The sequence below is a fragment of the Microtus pennsylvanicus genome, chromosome 12 (genome assembly GCF_037038515.1).
Source record: "Microtus pennsylvanicus isolate mMicPen1 chromosome 12, mMicPen1.hap1, whole genome shotgun sequence".
Taxonomy (NCBI): domain Eukaryota; kingdom Metazoa; phylum Chordata; class Mammalia; order Rodentia; family Cricetidae; genus Microtus; species Microtus pennsylvanicus.
This window is the reverse complement of record NC_134590.1, coordinates 92,206,415-92,229,986: the sequence shown is the minus strand read 5'-3', so window position 1 is coordinate 92,229,986 and position 23,572 is coordinate 92,206,415. Positions and strand designations below refer to the sequence as shown.

Sequence of the window (23,572 nt, the reverse complement as noted above, 5' to 3'; positions counted from 1 at the left end):
TGAAAACTGCATTGCCCCACTGTCTCCACGGGCTCAGTCCACTGTGGCCAGATCACCCCTGGGGTGAGCATTCAGAGTGCTTGGTATGCAGCCGCTCCTCACCCAAGTCCCTCCATATGAGACCTGGGACCTGGCCTTCAGCCCTGTAGATTCACCTGCCTCTCTGTCCCAGATACACCCCCTTCATTGCTTAGTGATTATACATCCACCATCATTGCTTAGTGATTATTCTGTTTGCGCCCATCTCCCACTGGCTCTGTCTCCAATCCAGGTCTGTGATTGCACGGACGGGATTTGCCTGTGACCAGCCTTGGCACCCCACGCCCATCCTGTGCAGGTCCCACTCTGGCTTCCTTGGCTCTGTTGAATCGGCACTGACACCCCTCCCTTTGCTGTACCCCATTCTGTTGCTTTGATCAACTTGTTGCTAATTGACTTCTGTTGACTCATTTCTCTAATCTTGGCCTTCTCCTCCACAATGATGGCCCTGAATTCGTGGGGTGTTCTTACCCTGGCTGCTTCAGAGAGGGTGACAGGGACCCAGTGACTTGCTAAGCCTAAGTGGTGTCCAGCCAGGCAGGTCACAGTGATAAGGAGTGAGGTCCTGACTCTACCTTAATGCCACAAAAACAACTTTGAAATAATAAATTGATTTTTATTTTTTAAAATAATTTATTTAAATTTATCTTATGTTTATTGGTCTGAAGGTGTCAGGTTCCCGGGAACAGGAGTTACAGATAGTTGTGAGCTGCCATGTGGGTGCTGGGAATTGAACCCAGGTCCTCTGGAAGAGTGTACTTTCTTGCTGAGCCATTTCTCCAGCCCCCTATGAATTGATTTTTAAAAAGAAGATGAGTTGGTTTTCCATTCACCCCCACTGGGTGTGGTCTTGGCTGGATAATGTGTTGGGCTCTGTCATTGTCATACCTGCTGTGCCCTTCTCAGTGGGGCAGGAAAGCATCAGGCATCACTACCTAAAGCCACCGCAGAAAAGTCTACTAAACAGTGAAACTGTGGGCCAAGGCTGGACCGGGTGAGTGGAATGCATGCCTAGCATGTGCTCAGCACCGGCTTCCGACTGGTGCACATCTCAGCGCTCAGGAGGATGGAGAGTTCCAGGCTAGCCTGGGATACATGGAGACCCTGTCTCCAAACACAGCCCTAAAATCCATGGCCGGGAAAGGGTGGGGGTTGCTGCTGCGGAAGCATAGGCTCGCGTTCAGATGTCAGCTCACATAAGAGCCAGCCACTGCCCAGTGAGCCTGCAGCCCCAGCACAGGGAGGTGGGGACAGAGTTCCAGGGCAGCCAGCCCAGGTAAAATGGTGAGCTCCATATGGCTGGGGTGGGAGTGCGGCTGGGTGGTGCATGCTCGGCTGGCACATACTAGGTCCTGGGTTCATCCAGCCCCAGGTAGATGACAGCAAGGGCTTGTTGCCTTTCCTCACTTTGGGTGACAGTTCCTATGGGTCCTGCCTTGGGCCTCGTGGAATCCCCCTCCTCTGGGTGACATGTCATAAGCTCCCAGCCTCTCTCTGAGCCAGTGCCAGTGGCTGTGGGAAGAACTCCATTGCCCCTAGAGGTGGCTTCTGCTGCCATCTAGCAGGAGAGGTGGATTCCATTGCAGCTCTGGGTGAGGGCCACTCCGGTGCCTGCTATAACCCTGCTTTACTCGTGTTTCCAGATTTCACCTTCACTGTGTCTGTCTGCACCCTCCCTTCTCCTCCCCAGTAGTGTCAGCCCCACACAGCTTTGGGGACAAGTCTGTGTTAAGCCATCCGTGACCTGTGGACCCTGTGGCCTTTTTTTTTTTAATCTCTGTGTGTGCACATGTGTCAGGACATAGGCGTGGATCCCTGCTTTCACTGTCTCAGGATGCAACCTCTTGCCTCCCAATGCGCACACCAGGGCAGCCACATGTGTGGCTTGAAGCTCACATGTCCTTTACCAGGTTTTCTGGGGATTTGAACTCAGCTCTCCACACTTGTACAGCAAACACTTTGATCACTAAAGTATATCTCACTGGTCCCTAGAGAGCTTCCTGCCTCTCCCTCTGCAGTATTGTGATTACAGGCCTGCTCATTCACGCTTGGTTTTGTTAAGATTTCTGGGAATTCAAACTCATGTCCTTGCACAGCAAGTGCTTTATCCTGGGCATCCTAGCCCGGGCTGTCCCTCTTACTGATACTGAGTGCTAGGCTGGTCATCCCTGCATAGCAGACAAAGAGTTGGTTTGTAAAGCAGGCTGCGGTTACTGTTCTGGTGTCTTTCAAGTACAGAAGGAAGCACAGCAGACTGAAGCCTTAACTTCTGGGCCCACCTGTGTGACAGTTGTGTCTCTGGACATGCTACAGGTGGAACCCCAGGGCAGACTCCAGCCGCAGTGCTTTTCCAGGGTAGCTCCTGGCACTGGGTCCCTTCATAGCCAAGACTGGCCCTGTCCTGGGGGATAGGGTGTGGAACCAGGTGATTCCTTGCGAGAGGAGAGGCTGTGGGGTGGTTGGTCTCTGGAGTCCCTCTGACCACAGGGCTAGCAGAAGCCTCCCTGGGTGGGGGATTGCCATGGACTCCTGGGCATGGTGAGAGAAGGGGGACAGCCAGGACTGGGGAGCTCCCCCAAACTCCTTTGTCCTCTCCATGAGATTTTTTTTCTTACAGTCTCTTCAATTAGAGAGGGTTAGCCATAAGGGGTCCCTGTGTGCCACCACCTCAGAGAGGGTGTGGGCAGAGGGGCAGGGACCATGGCTACTGTGGGAGAGCGCCCTAGGAATTTAGGACCCCCTCTTAGGGGTCACTGGTACCTTGGGGACCTAAAGGGATCCCTTGCAGTGTTTTCATGCTGCATCTAGGAGCCCTAAGATCCCAAGCCAGAGTCACCAGTGGCCTAACTCAGCACAGGGAACCCTTCGGGTCCTCTGCTTCCGCCTGTCCCTGTGGCTCTCTACCAGATGGATTGTCTGCAGCTGGTTGACATGGTCGCCTGGAGTGGCGGCAGCTGGGGTGGCATGCTGTTATACTGCCGCCGTGTAGTTGGACTGAGTGTGCCTGGGGTAGATGCCGCGGCAGCCTGTGAGTGGAACCCGATGTGCACAGCTTGCCCTGGCACTGTGGGTGAGCAGGCCAGGGGCAGCTGGCCTGGGAGACGGTCATGGTTTCTTAGAGGTGTGCCCTTGGGGCCATGCCTGTCTATCTTGGTTGATGATAGGCAGAGAAAGGAGGAAGGAATGCTGGGGTCATGGCCTTGGAGATGCTGAGAAGCAGACCAGGATGAGGTATGATGCTAAACTGTGGGGTGTCTCTTGGTCTCTAGGTCTCCCCAGTACCAAGGCCCCATGGATATAGTCTGTGGGTTTCCCTCTGGAGTGCTCAGCATCACAGGCAGTGTGAGGCCTCCTGCTCCCTCTCCCATGCTGGAAGGATGGCTCAGCAGTTAGACACAGTACTGGGAGGTCTGCCAGCTACATGACAGTGACCCTATGTGACCAGATCTGGCATTTCTGGGTCTTTTTTTACTAACACGATCCTGCTCTGGCCCCTCGCACGTGACATATAGGGTGTCACCTCCAGAGTAACTGCCCCAGCCCAAGTTGCTTTAGGAAATGCTTAGTTTTGTATTTAAATGGTTTTTTAAAATAGTATTTATTGTGTGGGGTGGGGTGTTTGCCAGAGCACACATGTGGAGGTCTGGGGGTCAGGCTTTGTAGCAAGCGCCTTTACCTGCTGAGCCTATTGCAAGCCCTTCCATTTCTGAGGCACAGCAGAAGGTGAAAACAGAGCAGGTGAGCCTGGCCTCAGTGTGAGCCTCCAGCAGGCATGGCAGTATCTTATCTTACTCCATGTTGCTGTGTAAAATATTTTTACTTACTTATTTCATGTGTATGGGTGTTTTGTCTGTGCAGTGCCTGCTGAGGCCAGAAGAGGGCGTCAGAACCCAAGAGTTGGCAGTACAGACAGTTGTGAGCTGCCTTGGGGGTTCTGAGAACTGAACCTGGTCCTTTGTCAGGTCATCCGGTGTTCTAACCACTGAGCAATCCCTCCAGCATGGGGGAGGGAGTAGGAGGCCTCACACTGCCTGCCACGCTGAGCACTCCTGTCTTCATCTGCTGTGCCGTGGCCTGAGGGTGGCTGCAGTCACCTAGCTCTCACCAGCTGCCCAGAGGCATGAGGGCGTCTTTCTGGTAACTAGGCTCTAGGCTTGTGCCCTCACACCCCACAAAGTGTGGTATGAAAACCAACTGTGGGGCCCCAGGGACATGGCTCAGCAGGTGAAGGGGTTTGCTGTGAAGCCTGACCAACCAGGCTCAGTTATCAGGATCTACAGTGTGGACAGAGAGAACCAGTCCCTGCCAGTTGTCCTCTGACTTCAACATGCATGACTTCCCCCAAAATAAATAATAAAAATAAATAGTAGCCAGGTGGTGGCGGCACATGCCTTGAGTTCGAGGCCAGCCTGGTTTACAAGGCGAGTTCCAGGACAACCAGGCAGTTACGCAGAGAAACACTGTCTCAAAAAAAAAAGGTAAAAATTTATAGTATTCAACTTTGTTTTGTTTTGTTTTGAAATGAGCTGCAGAGTTTGTTTCCTGAGATGAGTCCTCATATGTGAGGCCAGGTGCTGGGACATTAGCACGGGGTGGGGTTGGAGGTGAACGGGACAGTCACTAGGGGGCACTGAATGGAGCCTCCTGGGCACTGCCCTGCACTGGTGTCCTGCAGGTGATGTGGACAGACGGACACACATGTAAAGCCCTGGGGTGGTGCTCCCAGAGTGAAGGAGCTGCTGTGTCCAAGGCTCACAGGCTGGGCAGTGTCAAGGCCATGGCCCGTGATGGCAGAAGCTTCGGCAGTGCCCTCCACTGCCTCCGGACAGTGTTGAGGGGAGAGGGGGACCCCCCTGGGCCATCAGCATTTCTTGGTCCAAGTCATGACAGTCAGTGATGTCTCCGACTGCAGGGTGTCTGACCTTCGCTGTGTCCCCTTTATTTTCCTGAGCTGTTGGGAAGGTCTGCGTCTGACTCCAGACCTTGTCAGTGATTGACAGGACTGGCAGTGCTTCCTCCTGCTCCTCTGAGGGCTGCGACCTTTGTTCTCAGCGTTTCTACCCATGCTATTGTTGTTTCCTGTGTCCCCCACACCCCTACTTCTGGGTGGCCTTGGGCAAGCCATGTCCTGCCCTATGTCTCCTTCACCAGCTGGGACAGTATAGTGATGGTGCCTGCTTTGGATGGCTGTGGTGCTGGGCAGGCAGCATCTGTGTGTGTGTGCATGTCCATGTCTGTGTGCGTCCATGTATGTGCACATGTCCATGTGCATGTGTGGGTGTCCATGCATCTTTGCATGTGTGTGTGGACCAGATGCCTCTGACTGACCTAGCTGCCCTGCTTTGTCCCTCAACTGGACGAGGTAATGGCAGGTGAAGGGACCTGACTTAGACCATTGGGCTCAGTGAGCCCAGGGATGGCAGGGACATCCAGCTTCATCATTGGTCCCCCAGACACTGGTTATGGTGTCTGATGCAAGGCTTGCTCATGGGTCAGTAGACAAACACTGGCCACAGCTGGTACTTAGTAGTCAAGGATGCACCCAGAAGTCAGAGGTGTGTGCAGGAGGCTGTGCTGCTTGTGGAAGGTCTCTCGCTTGCAGCACTGGGTGCTGGGGTGCTGGCAAGGGACAGACAGGTGACTCTTACCAGTCTGATCCCCTCCTCTGAGCTGGCGGTGTTACAGGCCCTGGCTTCCTGCATGGGCAGCCATGTCCATACTCCAGCATTGACTTAGTTTTTTTTTTAAAGATTTATTTATTTATTATGTATACAATGTTCTGCCTCCATGTATGCCCGCACGCCAGAGGAGGGCGCCAGATCTCATTACAGATGGTTGTGAGCCACCATGTGGTTGCTGGGAACTGAACTCAGGACCTTTGGAAGAGCAGCCAGTGCTCTTAACCTCTGAGCCATCTCTCCAGCCCCCCTTGACTTAGTTTTAATTTGTTTTTCTGTGTAACTTTTAGTGTGTTTATATTGTATGTATACGTGTATCTGTGCCTGTGGAGTGGAGTGTGTTTATATTGTATGTATACGTGTATCTGTGCCTGTGGAGTGGAGTGTGTTTATATTGTATGTATACGTGTATCTGTGCCTGTGGAGTGGAGAGTGTTTATATTGTATATATACGTGTATCTGTGCCTATGGAGCATAGTGTGTTTACATTGTATGTATACGTGTATCTGTGCCTATGGAACGTAGTGTGTTTATATTGCATGTATACATGTATCTGTGCCTATGGAGCGTAGTGTGTTTATATTGTATGTATACGTGTATCTGTACCTGTGGATTATAGTGTGTTTATATTGTATGTATACATGTATCTGTGCCTGTGGAGTATAGTGTGTTTATATTGTATGTGTACGTGTATCTGTGCCTGTATACATGTATCTGTGCCTGTGGAGCGTAGTGTGTTTATATTGTATGTATACGTGTATCTGTGCCTATGGAACGTAGTGTGTTTATATTGCATGTATACATGTATCTGTGCCTATGGAGCGTAGTGTGTTTATATTGCATGTATACGTGTATCTGTACCTGTGGATTATAGTGTGTTTATATTGTATGTATACATGTATCTGTGCCTGTGGAGCATAGTGTGTTTATATTGTATGTGTACGTGTATCTGTATACATGTATCTGTGCCTGTGGAGCGTAGTGTGTTTATATTGTATGTATACGTGTATCTGTGCCTGTGGAGTATAGTGTGTTTATATTGTATGTATACGTGTATCTGTGCCTGTGGAGTATAGTATGTTTATATTGTATGTATACGTGTATCTGTGCCTGTGGAGTATAGTGTGTTTAATATTGTATGTATACGTGTATCTGTGCCTGTGGAGTGGACTGTGTTTATATTGAATGTATACATGTATCTGTGCCTGTGGAGTGAGTCCACCTCAGGGGTCCTGGGGCTTGGGGCGAGTGCCTGCCATTTTTTTAAAAAAAATTTTGTTTACTTATTTTTTTATTTCATTTTACATTTCAACCACAGTTTTCCCTCCAACCCCTCGTTCTGGAACTCACTCTGTAACCTAGGCTAGTCTCAGACTCACAGAGATTCCCCTGCCTCTGTTTCCCTAGTGCTGGCATTAAAGGTCCACCCAACTGCCTGGCCATTCCTATGTTTGTCCTAGGCAAGTCACCCTGCCCTGATTGGTGTGATTTAGTTACACTGATTATTTGCCTGAGTGAGTGTGTGTGACTGCAAGTGTGTGTTCGCTCATGCGTGTTCATGGTGGAGTCAGTGTGTGGCTGTGTGCTCCTGCACGTGTTCTCTGCCTTAGTCTCTGAGATACGACTTCATGAGCTGGAAGCTAACCTGCCAGACTGGGTTACCACCAGCAAGACCCGATTATGCCTTTCCACAGCTCTGGGGTCCAGGCACATGAGGGTCACACTGAGTTAGCACTAGCAAGGGATTCAGGAAGGGCTCCTGGGTGTCTTTCTTGAAGTCTCCACATTGGGCACTTTGCCCTTTGCCTGAGCCATCTGTATCTCCGATATTGAGTGCATGCTCCCTCCAGCCTGGGATTCCAGGCCAAGCTGTCGGATCTGTCACTCGGCACTGTCAGACCCTGTTTTGACTTTGTGGTAGCCTGTCAGTAGAAAGAGAATCCGGGGGCCAAGTGGCCCTCATCCTCTTATTCCTTTTCACTGGGATCAGCGTTGAGCCTGTGTGGGTTTCATGAGGTCAGGTGCCCTGGGCATGGCAGCAGGAGAGATGCCACTGTGTCCTTGTAGTGTGGCTGCAGAAGGCCCTGGTGTGGCCTCCGGGTTCACTCTGTCCTTTAGGACCCTTGTTGAGCTAGAGTAGAGCTGTGAGGCCTCACTGTGGTGCCACCCTGGAAAGCCGTGCAGAGAGAGGGCTTCTCGTGCCGCTGTTCTGTGCCCACCTGTCCCCAGCCTTCCCTTTGGAGGTGCGGCACAGGTTCTTCTCCCTGGGTCTCTGGTGACCTCCTCTCCTCCACAATCCCAGTGTGCTGGGCTCCCGAGCCATGTTGCTCTTAGCACAGCTCACCTGCTACCCTGTGGTGGATTCCTGGGTAGTCCTTCCAGCAGCTCCCTTGTGCTGTCTGTCTGAGGGCTGTGCTTGCTTCTCGCGCCTCATCAGCATTGCAAGAGCACTGTGAACACCACAAGTACAGGCTTGTACCTAGTTCCAAACTGAGGGACATGTCTGTTGTGTAGCTAATCTAGGTGAACTTTTTTTTTTTCTAAGACAGGTTTCTCTGTCCTGGAACTGGCTCTGTAGACCAGGCTGCAGAGATCCACTTGCCTCTACCTCCCAAATACTGGGATTAAAGGTGTGCCCACGCCCCGCCTGGCCCTAAATGGACATTTTATCTATTCACTTTTCTGTCCTTCCATCCACGTTTTTGTCTACCCACCCACCTTTCTACCCCTCACCTTCTCACCCATATACCCACTCACCTATCCGCTTGCCCATCCACCCACCCACCCATCCACCTGCCCGCCCATCCATCCATCCGTCCGTCCGTCCGTCCGTCCGTCCACCCATCCGTCCACCCATCCGTCCACTCACCCATCCGTCCACCCATCCGTCCACTCACCCATCCATCCTTCCTTCCATCCGTTCATCCATTTACCCACCCATCCTCCCATCCGTCCATCCACCCACCCACCCGTCCACCCACCCATCCATCATCCATCCATCCATCCATCCATCCATCCATCCATCCATCCACCCATCTGTCCACTCACCCATCCGTCCATCCATCCACCCACCCATCCGTCCACTCACCCATCCGTCCACCCATCCGTCCACTCACCCATCCGTCCACCCATCTATCTACTTGCCCATCTCCTCCTCTTGCCCTCTTCCTAGCAGCAGTGCTGAGTCCACACCAGGGCCTGCACTTCCCATGGAGAGTCCCTCAGTTGTCAGCTCCTTTGACAAACTTTCTCTGCTGACAATAGGTTCGACTCTGTGCACTGAGAACCCCCGGAGGAGTTGTGTTTTCTGTGTTTGTCTTGGGGCTCACAGTTCTGGCTGTTGTGCAAGTTCTGTGGTCATGTCCCCTGTGTTGACCATGCTATTCCCTTGAAATAAAGTCATTTCTTGGGCCTCCTCCTGCCTTCATGGTTTCTGCTTGCTGATGCTGTTGGAATGTGGAAGGTGAACAAGGTCCAGTGTTGGGTCTGTTGGGAAGGCGCATGGTACAGGTGTCACTGTCCTGCCCAGAGCCCTACAGCTCTCTCTCCATTGATCAGAGGCTCAGGCTCCTGAACTTCCTGCCCCTGCTGTCAGCATCTGGGCCTGAGCAGACAGCTGTGTCTTCTGCCTAGCCTGTGTCCCCAGTGTCTGCTGCGCTACCCTGCCACAGCACAGCTGGTGCAGCTCCCCACATGCCTGCTGCAAGGGCCTCCTGGGGTCCTGTCTTCCCCCTCCATGTCCATGTACAGTTCCCCGCCTCGCCAGCAGGGTGAGCTGCTCTTATCCACAGCTCCTGCAGTCTGGACTACAGGAACCCCTTGGCTGGCCAGCACCTTGTCAGAGTAAAGCCGTCTTCCTGTTGGTTTTTGCTGTTCACTCATTTTCTAGGGGAGTTTTGACCTTTCCTTCAACTTTCATTTAGTTCTTAAAAATTGCATTTCTTTATTTCTTTACTTACCCTGTGTGTGTGCCCAAGGGTGGCCCTCCCCAGTGTGTGTGGAGAGCTCAGGGGACAGCTTGCAGGAGTTGGTCTCCCCTCCCACCAATCAGGGTGCCAGACTTGGCAGCAAGCGCCTTTACTTTCTGAACCGTCTCACACTCACCTTTTATTGATTTATTTACTTTATAATTTTTAAATTTTAATATCTAATTAAACTGTGTGTGTGTGTGTGTGTGTGTGTACAGTGCCTGAGGAGAGTGAAGAGGTGTCAGGTTCCCCGGAACTGGAGCTCCAGGTGACTGAGAGACATGGTGTGCTGGAACCAAAGGCGCATCTGGAAGAGCAGTGTTTAGTTAGCACTGAGCCCCTCGCCAGTCCTCCAACTTTTATTTACTTTAATTTTCTCTTCCTTTTGTTCTTGCTTTCTGATTTTTCTTTTTTCTTTCTTTCTTTTTTTTTTTAAAGACAAGGTCTCAGGGTATAGCCCTGGCTCAGACTGAGCTTGAACTCACAGCGATCCTTCTGCATCTTTCTGAGTGCTGAGATTAAAGGTATGCATCATGCTTGATAGTTTAAAAGTTTTCTAAATTTCATTTTTGCTGTTTTTTGAGACAGGGTCTGGTTATGTAGCCCAGGCTGGCCTCAAACTCATAAATCCCCTGCCTCAGCCCTTGAGAACTGGGATGACAGGCATGCATCATCCAAGCTATGCCCCAGTCCACTTACAGTCTATCTTCTGTTGCTATAACAATTTCTGGGGCCCAGTGTGATTGATTTAAAGAGAAAATGCAATTCTGGGTCAGCAAGAGGGCTCAGTGGGTAAAGTGCTTGCTGCCGAGCCTGGCTGTGTGATGGCAGGGACCAACATCTGCAGGTGTCCTCTGCCCGCCACACCCATGTGACGACACGCGCACTCACAGCAGCTCACCTTCAATCCTTCTGCTAAGACATCTGTCACATAGTCTGCCTGGTTGCCTGTCTCCTCAAGCCTCTGTGTGACTCTTCAGTGGCTTGTGCATTTCTCATTGTGCCCAGGTAGCAGATGCTTATTATAGACCACAACAGAAACATCAGAATTCAAGGTGGGTGGGGTGAGGGGCGGACAGATGGCTTGTGTCCTTCTGGAAGGTAGTGGGTGTGCTGTTGGGAACTCGGGGCCTTGGATTTGTGTTCTTGAGTTCTTCTGTGGAAGGTGGAGAAGCCCCTTGGCATCACCGTGTGCCAGGGCTTTACCTTTGGCAGAAGCCAGTGACCCAACTGTTCCTGTTGTCTGAGACTCTGGTCTCACACCCATCCTCTCTTGGCTTTAAGCCCTGAGCCTTGGAACTCTGGGAGTCCTCACTGCCCACCTTCCAGGCCCTGCCTGTGCCCTGGGTCTCCAGGCACATCTGACGTCTGTCTCCAGTGATGACAGGTTGGAATGGTCAGGCTAAGGGTTCTGCTGCCTGGGGCAGGCAGGGTGCAGAGTGCAGCTTTCTCCTGTCTTCCTGGCACTGTGGGCCAGTCCTGCCTTGTCCTCCTATTGGATAATATCCTTGCCATGCCCTGGGCCAGCCTCCGTGTCTCCTGACATGCCTCCTGCCCTCCCTTTCCTGCTACCTTGGAGCAGGTGCTGAGTGCCTGAGTTCTTTGTCACATCACACTGGAGGCTTCAGCGAGCCTCTGTGGCCTGTCCCTGGTTATCTCTGTGTTGACTTGTCCTGATGGTGAGTGGGTACCAAGAAGGAAGTCTGCAAAGCAGTTCCTGGTGTCACCCTTTTGCTGGCTTCTGTGTGATCACTTTAGCAGAGGCTCCATGGAGAGCCCCAGGGCTGTGGCCTGACTCTAGTGACATCCCAAGGATACTGAGGACAGACAACCTCTCGTGATGCACCCAAAGCTCCCTGGGGGCGCAGAGCCTGGCTCCAGCCACTCAGGGAACCTCCTTCTGTGGCAGTCCATCCTGCCTGGGTTGCCATCTTGGGAACTTTAGGAAGGAGTTTGGAATCAGGGAGGTGTGGGCTCCAGGACTCTTGTCATGATTGGCTGCTACCTACTGAGGCGGCAACTTTCTGTTTGGCCCTTGGTCTCTCTGGTGATTGGCTTGGGCTGGGCAGATGTGAGCACCCTAATGGATGGAGTCAGGGCCTCTGTGCTGTGGTAGAGTCATAGCTGCAGACCTGCTGGGAGAATTTCTTTCTAGGGGATACTAGAGGGCGCTAGGACAATCTCATTGCTCTAGGCAATGTTTGCCCCTCACAGTTAGGCCAAGTGACAAACCAGAGTTGTTCCCTCCCCCCAACCAATGGCTTCATTGGCCTTATTTTTTAATTTTTATTTTATTGTGTTTATAATTGTATTACCACTATGTATTACCTATGTATGGGTATTTTGTCTGTCTGTATGCCTATGTATATGTATGTGCCTGGGGCCCTGGAGTGTCAGATTCCTAGGAACGGGAGTTCCAGATGGTTGTGAGCCACTGTGGGGGTGCTGGGAATCAGACACTCACAATGGACTGCCCCCCACTGATCACTAAATGAGAAAATGTTGCAGGAGACTGCTTGTTCATTTCCCAGCCACCCAGACTCCCGAAATTATCACACAGAAACTGTATTATTTAAATCACTGCCTAGCCAATCACTCAAGCTTACTGCTAGCTAGCTCTTACATTTAGAATTAACCCATTTCCAGTATTTTATATTTTACCACAAGATTTGTGACCTACCGGCAAGGTTCCAGCATATCTGTCTCCAGCAGCAGCTCCATGGCTTCTCTTTGCTCTGCCTTCTTTCCCTCAGCATTCAGTTTAGTTTTCCCCGCCTAGCTCTACTCTACCCTATCAGGCCAAGCCAGCTTCTTTATTCATTAACCAATAAAAGCAACACATAGACAGAAGGACTTCTCACACCAAGAAAATGCTTTACAGCTGAATTTCATGGAGGCATTTTATCAGTTGAGGCTCCTTCCTTTGAGGACTCTGGCTTGCGTCAGGTTGACAGGAAACTAGTCAGCACAAATGGTGAGCCCTTTGTCTAATCTGGATACTGGCCCCTTGTCTTGTTGAGTGGTGAAGACGCTGTACGTTCTGCATGCTGATCTTAGACCTTTGTCTTCATCACGACAACCTTCGAGTTCAGAGCCCAGTGTGCGTTTTCTCTTACTCCTTGTCCAAACTCCACCTGCTTCAAGGCCATAAATATTTGTATTATAGAAATTTGATAATTGATTTTAAAATTTGGTCTGAAGCCACTTAGAATCAACTCTGCGTGCGGTATGAAGGACAGGACTGGCAGGGACGGCCCATTGCAGTTCAGTCAGCAGCTTTTATCTGTCCCTTGCAGGACACTGCTGTCATTGGAGGTGCCTGACAAAAAGCAACCCTGACAGCTTCCTTGAGCCCAAGTCATTTGGCCACCTCAGCCCCCTGGAACCTCCTGGAACCCCCAGGTAAGTGCAGCAGCCAGGTCCCAGATGGGCCGCCTGAGTGTGGGTCCATGGGTCCTGAGATTGGGCCATGCTAAGGGAGCGGCTGTGGTTGGAGTCCGTGCACCTGTCCAGCAATGACTCAGGCTTCTTTTAGTACTAAGGGCTCCACAGTGAGGCCTTGCCTAGTGATGGTGCTTGGGACAGACAGGGCTTGGCAGGTCCTGTGGGCTCCTGTGAGGAGCATCCTCTTGGGCCCACCGACAAGAGTGGTTTGTAGTCTATTCAGAGTGGTGGCGCCATCACTGCTGTCAAGTTCCAGAACATCCATCCCCTCTCCCCAGCCTCGAGCACCCAAAAATCCTCTTCCCTTGTGGATTGGCCCATTTCGGAAATTCCCTGTCTCAGAGTTCCACACTGAGTGATGTCTTAGCTGTGATGAAACACCGTGACCACAGTGAGTTGGCGAGGGAAGGGTTTCTTTGGCTCACACTTCCTGCTAACAGTCCATCATCGAAGGAAGTCAGGGCAGGAACCTGGAGGCAGGAGCTGGGGCAGAGGCCATGCTCACTGGCTTGCTCCTCGAGGCTTGCTCAGCCTGCTTTCTTTCTTTCTTTTTTTTTTAAAGATTTATTTATTAATTATGTATACAGCATCTACTTGCATGTGTCCCTGTAGGCCAGAAGAGGGCACCAGATCTCTTACATTACAGATGGCTGTGAGCCATCATGTGGTTGCTGGGAATTGAACTCAGAACCTCAGTGCTCTTAACCTCTGAGCCATATCTCCAGCCCCTCAGCCTGCTTTCTTATAGAACCCAGGACTAGCCGTCCAGGGATGGCACCTCCCACAGTGGGCTGGGTCTTCCCTATCAATCACTTGTCGACAGCTAGAGCTGATGGAGACATTTTAATTGAGGCTCCCTGCTCTCCAGTGACTCAAGCTTGTATCAAGTGGGTGTAAAACTAGTCACCATGAGTGGCTTTGGTTTCTGGGTCTCTCACTGGAGCTGATCTTGAGGCCCCTCCACACTGTGTGTTTGAGTCCCAATCTTGTTCAGGACTGTGTGCTGTCCAGTGTATGGCTGGGCCGCTCTTTCCCTGTCGTCTGTGCTGACGGCTATGTGGAGCATGACGTCACTCTGTAGACTTACATTGGACTCAGGTTTGTGGGGGCAGTGGCTTTGCGCTGTGGTACTTTGGTAAGAATGACCCTCTTGTTCCCACCCCACCCCCGCTGTTCACTCAGATAAAGGGGGCAGGACTGCCAGGGAGATCCTTCTGTCCCAGCATGTGGGCTCCTTGTGCTCAGGGGTGGCACAGCTGGGGGAGTGAGAGAAGTGGGGCAGACAGTTCTCACCTTGCCTGGGCCCTGGGCAGCTGGGACCTATCAGGAAACCCACTTTCTCCTGTCCTGTGACTTCTGGAGCTGTGGGGCACCCCTACATGAGTCTAGCCACACTCCTGAACCAGCTCAGGAAGTCATGGCAATCTCCCTGCTGGGGGCTGAACTTAGGGTGTGGAACCTCTGGGAATCACCAGAGAGTTTGGGGTGTTACCAAGTGGCTAGCCCTCCAACAGTAGGGACCTTCAAGAGCAAGAGTGGTTGGAAAGGTACCCCACCCCCAACACCTGGGGCACTGGCGCCTTCAGTGCCACTGGGAGGAACACGCCCGCCTCCTGTGCTCCTCTGTGCTTACAAAGGATGATGACCAGGTCACGGAGTCTGTGCTGTCCTGGCCTCATGGTACCGGCCTGTTGCTGTGTGCCCAGGGGCTGTCACCACACTCTCAGGGTCCTTGGAGCCCAGTCCATATCTCCTTAGTCATGCCTGAGGGACTTGGTCCTGGGCTCGAGTAAAGTGGGGCCGGTGGGCGCAGGTGACAGGACACAGCCTGGCCTGAAGCTCTGGTCTCGACACATGTCCCTGGATAGTGGGGAGCAACTCCTGTAGGGTGGGGTGGCTCTCTGTGGACCACTTCCTCTAAGCTCTGGTTTAACTGGCAGGAGGTGGAGAGGGCACTTTGTGGGCAGTAAGGAGCTGTTGCCACTAGGTGGAGCCAGGGCACTTGCTGTTTGGCAGCTGGCATGTAGCCGCTGGGTGTCCATCCATCACCATCCCCCACCCCACCCCGGACCCTGAGGCTAGTAGGTTCCAAGCTCACTAACCACAGCTCCCTGCTCTAGGCTACTAGGTTACTAGGTTACTACCTCTGCCTAGGCTACCAGGCTACTAGCTCTGCCTAGCCCAGACTTCCCAGGACAAGTGGCACCTGGAGCACTGATTGTGCTGGACCCATCATGAGTGATGAACACATTTGTTCCAGGTCTTGGGATCCCCATCTCTGTGTGCACCACCACTAGCTTTTGTAGCTTGTAACTATAGGCGTGGCCACTGCCCCGTATGGGGATACTTAGATGATGCCCTAAGTCCGTGGTGTGTCTGGTAGCAAGTGAGCTCTTCAGCAATGGCTGGCTCTTCTGGGGACCCTGGGGCACTCCACTTGCAAGTTGGCAGCTTCTGGTGGCATTTGAGCCCTCGGCTCCCTGCCTCCCTTGTGATGACATTGCCCAGCTCTGGCTGATCCCTAGTTTTGTCCCTGCTCCCATCTTAAGAGTCCTTTTCTTTGTGTACTGTCCCAGCTGCAGGATTGACTTCCTCTAGGAGTGACATCCCGTACCCCTAGTCCTGGGCTAACCTCGGCTGTGCTTTCACTATAGCCCGAGGGAACAACCGTAGCCCTGGGCCCTGCTGATTCTCTGCAACTGGGACCTTGGCAGGGAAATGTACCTACTGCTAAGCCTCGTACCCTGAGTTCAGTCCCCAGGTCACACATGGTGGAAGGAGACCACTGACTCCTGCACACACGTTTGCACAGCACTGCCTGCTGTGACCCCCACCCTGCCTCCAACCTTCATTCTGTGTGCTGCACCACCAGGATGCTCTGCACTGGTCCCACAACCCTCAGGTCCCACGTCCATCCCAGTGCCCATACAGGGCCCTGGTGACGATGACAACCTGGGCTTTGCTGGCCATAGAGGCTTTGAGCAAGAGACAGGCAGGAGGGAGGATGACTGGGTGCTGCCCCAGCCAAGGTGGATGTGCTCCCTGAGAAGGAGACGCGTGCGAGGGGGATGGTGGGTGGGTGCGCTGAGTGTGGGGAGTCAGTCCCTGGGGCCACCCTGTGGGCCGGAAGCCATGGGGGAGGAACCGTGGTGTCCTTATGTCCTCCAGAAGGCACACTGTGCGCCACCATTAAACACGGCCTGCTGGGCGGCCGAGGTGGACTGCCCTCAGGAGCTCAGTCGCTGCGCTCCATGCTCCTCCCACCTGCTCTCTTGAACACTGAGACTGCGGACTCCTAGGTTGCGAGGTTCCCGAGGACGTGGTCTTCCTTCTACACCATCTCCCCGGCTCTCACCTCTGCATGTGGGAGGGCTGTCAGGTGGACATGTGGATCCTGGGCTCAGTCAGCATCTGGTGTAGGGCTGGTGGGGACAGTGGTGGCTCTGAGACCTGGGATGCATTAGATCTCCAGAAGGATAGCTTCTAGTCTGTGCTAGGGCCCGTCCCTAGTGCCCTGGAGGACAGGGTCTGAAGGCCCCTCTTGGTAAACCATGTCCTGTCTCATGGCACTATGTCTCTGATGGCTGTGTTGAGTAGACATAGACAGTAGAGTCCTAGGACACCCAGGTGATGCAGCTTCAGTACTCTCCAGAGCCCATCAGGGCAGTGGCTTTTGGGTGCTTGGTCACCAACCCCTTAATTCTGTGCACTCTATTCCTGGGCATGTGCTGCTACCTTGTGGCCATCCTGGAAAGTGCGTGGGAGTCTGGGCCGCAGGCTATGTGGTCTCCCAGTGAGGTCACTGACAGAGAAGACCAGCTGTGCTGCCTCCCTCCAGCATGGATGCCCCAGCATCTGACATCCCTTCTGTGCTGGCACATGGGCAGGTCAGTGCTGGCCATGGCTTGAGTTGACTCAGATGGGTTGGTCTGCCCTCCTGGCCCAGGCCTTCTTGAATAGCTTGATGGGTTCCAGGCTGCAAACACTTAGGCACTGTGCACAAGTGAGACACTCTCAACTATCCCAGGGTGCTCTCATGTGTTCACAGGGCTCCTGGGTGGTTGTGGTGACCACAAAGCCACAAGGTCCACACGGGAAGAAGGTCCCTGCTGACAACAGTGCTGGGTTCTGGTGGCCTCTGATTGGAGGGTGCATTTGGTACCTGTCAGCTCTGGAGGGAGGTACCTGTGCATTTAGTCAGCCGGTGCCACTTAGGCCCTCGGGCTGGTGTGAATATGGGGTCTTGTGGCTTGCTGGCATACCCAGCTGCCTGCTGTTGCCCTCCTGCAGGGGGTGTTTTTTGTTGTCTCGAGGGGAGCATCATCATGGTGGTGTTGGTGGGCTTTGGTAATGGCAGGGCTGTGCTGACCACTCTTCTCCTCTCACAGGTGTGGTTCTGCAGTGGAGCAGCCATGGGGTCTGAGGACCACAGTGCCCAGAACCCCAGCTGCAAAATCATGACCTTCCGCCCCACCATGGACGAGTTCAGGGACTTCAACAGATACGTGGCCTACATCGAGTCGCAAGGTGCCCACCGCGCAGGCCTGGCCAAGGTGGGTCATGCCACTCCCGGGCTGCTTTGTCGTGCTGCTCCAGCTTCCTCCAGACTCACAGAGGCACCGGTTCTGTGAGGGGGCCTGGGCCAAATCAGGGCACTTGTGTCCCTAGCCCCAGGGAGCAGCCCTGCCTGGGTGCTACACCAGGCCAAGGGTAGGAGGGGACCTGATGCCTAGAAACAGTGGTGCCCACAGACACCTCGAATTCCTGATTAAAGTGGAGTAATCCAAAGCGAGTAGAGGGAGGTGTGTGTGTGTGTGTGTGTGTGTGTGTGTGTGTGTGTGTGTGTGTGTGTGGTGTATCTGTGTGGTGTATCTGTGTGTGTGTGTGTGTGTGTGTGTGTGGTGTATCTGTGTGGTGTATCTGTGTGTGTGTGTGTGTGGTGTATGTGTGTGTGGGTGTGTGAGTGTGGTGTATGTGTGTGTGGTGTGTGTGTGTGTGGTGTATGTGTGTGTGTGTGTGTGGTGTATGTGTGTGGGTGTGTGTGGGTGTGAGGTGTGTGTGTGGTGTATGTATGTGTGGTGTGTGTGTGTGTGTATGTGTGTGGTGGTGGGGTGGGGTGTGGGTGGTATATGTGGGTGTGTGTGTATGTGGTGTGTGGTGTGTATATATGTGTGGTGTGTGTGTGTGGTGTGTGTGTATGTGGTGTATGTGTGTGGTGTGTGTGTGGTGTATGTGTGTGTAGTGTGGTATGTGTGTGTGTGGTGTATGTGTATGTGGTGTGTGTGTGGTGTGTGTATGTGGTGTATGTGTGTGGTGTGAGGTGTGTGGGATGTGTGTGGGTGTGTGTGGTGTGCATGGGTGTGTGTGGTGTGCGTGGGTGTGTGTGGTGTGTGTGTGGTGTGCGTGGGTGTGTGTGGTGTGTGTGTGTGGTGTGCGTGTGTGGGGGGTGTGTGTGTGTGGTGTGAGGTGTGTGTGGGATGTGTGTGTGTGTGTGTGGTGTGTGTGTGTGGTGTATGTGTGAGGTGTGTGTGGGATGTGTGTGGGTGTGTGTGGTGTGTGTGTGGTGTTGGTGTGTGTGTGTGTGGTGTATGTGTGTGTGGTGTGTGTGGTGTATGTGTGTGGTGTGAGGTGTGTGTGGGATGTGTGTGTGTGGTGTGTGTGTGTGTGTGGTGTGTGGTGTGTGTGGTGTGTGTATGTGGTGTATGTGTGGTGTGTGTGTGAGGTGTGTGGTGTGTGTGTGTGGTGTATGTGTGTGGTGTGAGGTGTGTGTGGGATGTGTGTGGGTGTGTGTAGTGTGCGTGGGTGTGTGTGGTGTGCGTGGGTGTGTGTGGTGTGCGTGTGTGTGGTGTATGTGTGTGGTGTATGTGTGTGGGGGTGTGTGGGGTGTGTGTGTGTGGTGTATGTGTGTGGGGGTGTGTGTGGTGTATGTGTGTGTGTGTGGTGTGTGTGTGGTGTGTGTGTGTGGTGTGTGGGGTGTGTGTGTGTGTGTGGTGTATGTGTGTGTGTGTGGTGTGTGTGTGGTGTGTGTGTGTGGTGTGTGGGGTGTGTGTGTGTGTGGTGTATGTGTGTGTGTGTGGTGTGTGTGTGGTGTGTGTGTGTGTGTGGTGTATGTGTGTGTGTGTGTGGTGTGTGGTGTGTGGTGTGTGTGGGTGTTGGCACAAGGCCTTGCATAGCAGAGTATGCTTGACACCTACAGAAAGGTGTTGGGAAAAGAGGAACATGGGATGTACTCACTCATATTTGGTTTCTAGCCATAAATAAAGGACATTGAGCCTGTAATTTGTGATCCTAGAGAAGCTAAATAAGAAGGTGAACCCAAGGAAAAACATATAGGCATCCTCCTGAATATTAACCTTCACCAGGCAATGAAAGGAGACAGAGACCCACTTGGAGCACCGGACCGAAATCTCAAGGTCCAAATCAGGAGCAGAAGGAGAGAGAGCACGAGCAAGGAACTCAGAACCGCGAGGGGTGTACCCACACACTGAGACAATGGGGATGTTCTATCAGGAACTCGCCAAGGCCAGCTGGCTTGGGTTTGAAAAAGCCTGGGATAAAACCGGACTAGCTGAACATAGTGGACAATGAGGACTACTGAGAACTCAAGAACAATGGCAATGGGTTTCTGATCCCACTGCACGCACTGGCTTTGGGGGAGCCTAGGCAGTTTGGATGCTCACCTTACTAGGCCTGGATGGAGGTGGGTGGTCCTTGGACTTCCCACAGGGCAGGGAACCCTGATGGCTCTTTGGGCTGACAAGGGAGGGGGACTTGATCAGGGGAGGGGGAGAGAAATGGGAGGCGGTGGCAGGGAGGAGACAGAAATCTTTAATAAATAAATAAATAAATAAATAAATAAAAAAGAAAAGAAAAAAAAGACAAAAGTAGAAGCATCAAACAAAAAAAAAAAGGTGTTGGGGTCACCCTGGCATCTTTTTTTTTCTTTTTTAAAAAAATGGTTGGGCAGTGGTGGCACATGACTTTAATCCCAGCGTGTAGAAGGCAGAGGCAGGTGGATCTCTGTGAGTTCAAGGCCAGCCTGGTCTACAGAGCTAGTTCCAGGACAGCCAGGGCAACACAGAAATCCTGTATTGCAAAAAAACAAAACAAACTGTGTGTGTGTGGGGGTGCACACATGTGTGTGGTGCATGTTGGCAGAAGGGGGCGTGGACCCACAGCAGTCGGGAGCCTCCTGAATGGGGCGCTGGGCTCTGCACACTGAGCCAGCTCTCTGTTTCTCACTTAATTTCTGCTTTTCTTAGCACTGGGGTCCACCTGGGCCCCTCATGTGCAAGGTAAACGGCAGGCCTGCCTCAGGACTCCGTCTGAGACCGCCCGGGGCTCACTGACCCTCCCAGGTGCTAGGAGGGCAGGCCAGCCCTCCAGTGATACCTGGAGCAGTTGCATGGTTCTCTGGAGTCCGGCTAGCACTTCGGAGTGCCAGAGTCGGTCCAGAAATCGCACAGGGCAATAGAACTCAATTCCCAGGCAGACTAAGGGGTTGTATAGGTACTGCCACCAAACCTGAGGCCTGAGCTTAGTCCCCAGGATCCACATACAAGGAGGAAAACTGACTTCTGTGAGTGGTCCCTTGACCTCCACATGCTGCACACACAAGATAAATAAGCCAGTTTAAAAAGAAAAAGTGAAAAGGCTCAAACCTTTCTCAGGGCAGCAGTGCCCTCCGAGGCAGGCATGCCACCCCAGCTCTAGAGCTGCCAAGTACTGTCCCCTCCCGAAGTTCAGTTTCTCAGTGATGACCTGGTGGCTCTCATCCTTGCTGTGCCTTGAAGCACTCAGTGACACATTCACACTGTTCCCTCCAATTGTGCTCGAACAGGTAAGTAGAATGGGCTGATGCCTTCTTCCTGCCCTGCCTCTCTGTGCCTGCACGTGCACGCCCATGTGCATATCTACACGTGTGCACCCATGTGGTATGTGCGTATCTACACGTGTGCACCCATGTGGTATGTGCACGCCCATGTGTGTATCTACATGTGTGCACCCATGTGGTATGTGCACGCCTATGTGCGTATCTACACGTGTGCACCCATGTGGTATGTGCGTATCTACACGTGTGCACCCATGTGGTATGTGCGTATCTACACGTGTGCACCCATGTGGTATGTGCACGCCCATGTGTGTATCTACATGTGTGCACCCATGTGGTATGTGCGTATCTACATGTGTGCGCCCATGTGGTATGTGCATGCCCATGTGCGTATCTACACGTGTGCACCCATGTGGCATGTGCGTATCTACACGTGTGCACCCATGTGGTATGTGCGTATCTACATGTGTGCGCCCATGTGGTATGTGCATGCCCATGTGCGTATCTACACGTGTGCACCCATGTGGCATGTGCACGCCTATGTGCGTATCTACACGTGTGCACCCATGTGGCATGTGCACGCCTATGTGCGTATCTACACGTGTGCACCCATGTGGCATGTGCACGCCTATGTGCGTATCTACATGTGTGCACCCATGTGGCATGTGCACGCCTATCTGCGTATCTACACGTGTGCACCCATGTGGTATGTGCATGCCCATGTGCGTATCTACACGTGTGCACCCATGTGGTATGTGCATGCCCATGTGCGTATCTACACGTGTGCACCCATGTGGTATGTGCATGCCCATGTGCGTATCTACACGTGTGCACCCATGTGGTATGTGCATGTGCAGGCCAGAGCAGAGTACTGGGTGTCTTCCTTTTTCATTATTCTGCTCTGCCTGGGGACAGAGCCCCACTGAACTGGAAACTCACCAGTCTGACTAGGCTGGCCGTCAGGGAGCTGTCCCCACCTCTCTCCCTGTGCTGAGGTCACAGGTGCGCAATCCTTTACATGAGTCCTAGGGATTTGAACTCAGGTCCCCATGTTTGCAGAGCAAATGTCCTTACCCAGTGATGGTCTCTCCAGCCACGCATGTGTGTCCACGCCTGTGCATGTGCCACCTGCAGATGTGCCTCCAGGCATTTTACAGCCCTAGGGTCGGCCTTGGGCTTCCTGTGGGTGGAGGACACCGTTTCTCAGCAGACACTCCTGTTCCCAGCCTCAGCTGGAGCCTGCCAACTCGAGACTCTTGAGACAGTTCTTCTGGTTGAGCTGCAGGTTTCTACCCTTTCCTTTTCCTCCATGATCACAGATTGGGTGATCATGGCCTACCTTGGTCCCCCTTCCCTGCCTGCAATACCCTTTCCACCAGAGAGGCTCTTGTGCGTGGCCATCTTAGACTGTCCTCTTTGCTTCTGCTAACGTCCCTGCAAATGAGACCGTAGCGTCTTTGATCTGCCACCTCTCACCATAGCCTTGTGCAAGTGCAGCTTTCCTTCTGGCATTTCTAGCATTGAGAGAGTGTGCACATGCATGCTCATCTATGGCTGTGGAGGACTGCCTGCGCTCCCTGGTTGGAGTTTGTGTGCGTGCACATGCATGCTCATCTATGGCTGTGGAGGACTGCCTGCGCTCCCTGGTTGGAGTTTGTGTGTGTGCACATGCATGCTCATCTATGGCTGTGGAGGACTGCCTGAGCTTCCTGGGTTGGAGTTTTTGGCCTCCTCTGCCTTCACCTTGTCCTTGTACCTTGTCACTCTGCTCATCTTTGCATTCCACTGTTTTACCTGCCTGTCTGAATGGAGCCATCAAACTCGGTTGTGGCTGAGGTTCCCTGTGACCTTGGAGATCTGTGTTACCCCATAGGAGAGAAACTTGGGGAGACCAAGTCCATCTGAGCCCTGGGCATATATGTACAGCACAGCACAGCATACACACCTCCTGCCTTCTGAGGGCAGATGGACTCCAGGAACCACTGGTGCCACATACGAGCTGAGGCCAGGGGTTCATCAGTGTCAGTGTGTGTGTAGCCAGGCACTGGTGGCACATGTCTTTCATCCCAGCACTCGGGAGGCAGAGACAGGTGAATCTCTGTGAGTTTGAGGCCAGCCTGGTCTACAAAGTGAGTTCCAGGACAGCCAAGGTTACACACATAGAGAAATCCTGTCTTGAAAAACTAAGAGAGAGAGAGAGAGAAAGTATATGAGTGGTGTATGTGTGTACATACACATGTGTATGTGTGTCCGTAAGAGTGGGTGTGCGTGCGCATGTGCACACATGTCTATGCTGGGGGCTCTGCTGGCCACACAGCTGTCCCCACCACCTCCTTGGGATCTGTGGGCCTCAGGAGCTGAGATGGTACTTGCTATAGCCAGTGAGAGCCAGACTTACCCAAGGTGGGGAGTGCTCTGAGTATGTGTCCGGTGTTTAGGCCAGGACTTCCTGGCTCCTTGGTAAGCACTGGGTGTGAGAGCCCTGGGGGTGCTGGCTTGGGGTCTCCTGGAGGTCAGGCTCCTTCCCATGGGGACCAGCAGGAATCTGAGGCTTGTCAGAATGGCTGCTGCCCAGTGCCCACTTTCCCCTGTTGTCCCTCTGCCCGCCCCCA

At 52.8% G+C, this 23,572-nt stretch overlaps 1 protein-coding gene across 1 annotated transcript in view; it reads left to right on the top strand.

The window, feature by feature from the left end:
- The window catches only part of Kdm4b (lysine demethylase 4B), a 60,118-nt gene that overhangs the window by 2,647 nt on the left and 33,899 nt on the right, over window positions 1–23,572 (top strand). Inside the window, exons 2-5 of the mRNA XM_075942821.1 lie at window positions 12,982–13,087; window positions 13,408–13,520; window positions 16,885–17,016; window positions 17,518–17,682. Coding sequence (XP_075798936.1) covers window positions 16,969–17,016; window positions 17,518–17,682 — 213 coding nt within the window. The 5' untranslated portion in view covers window positions 12,982–13,087; window positions 13,408–13,520; window positions 16,885–16,968. The remainder of the gene's footprint in view (window positions 1–12,981; window positions 13,088–13,407; window positions 13,521–16,884; window positions 17,017–17,517; window positions 17,683–23,572) is intronic.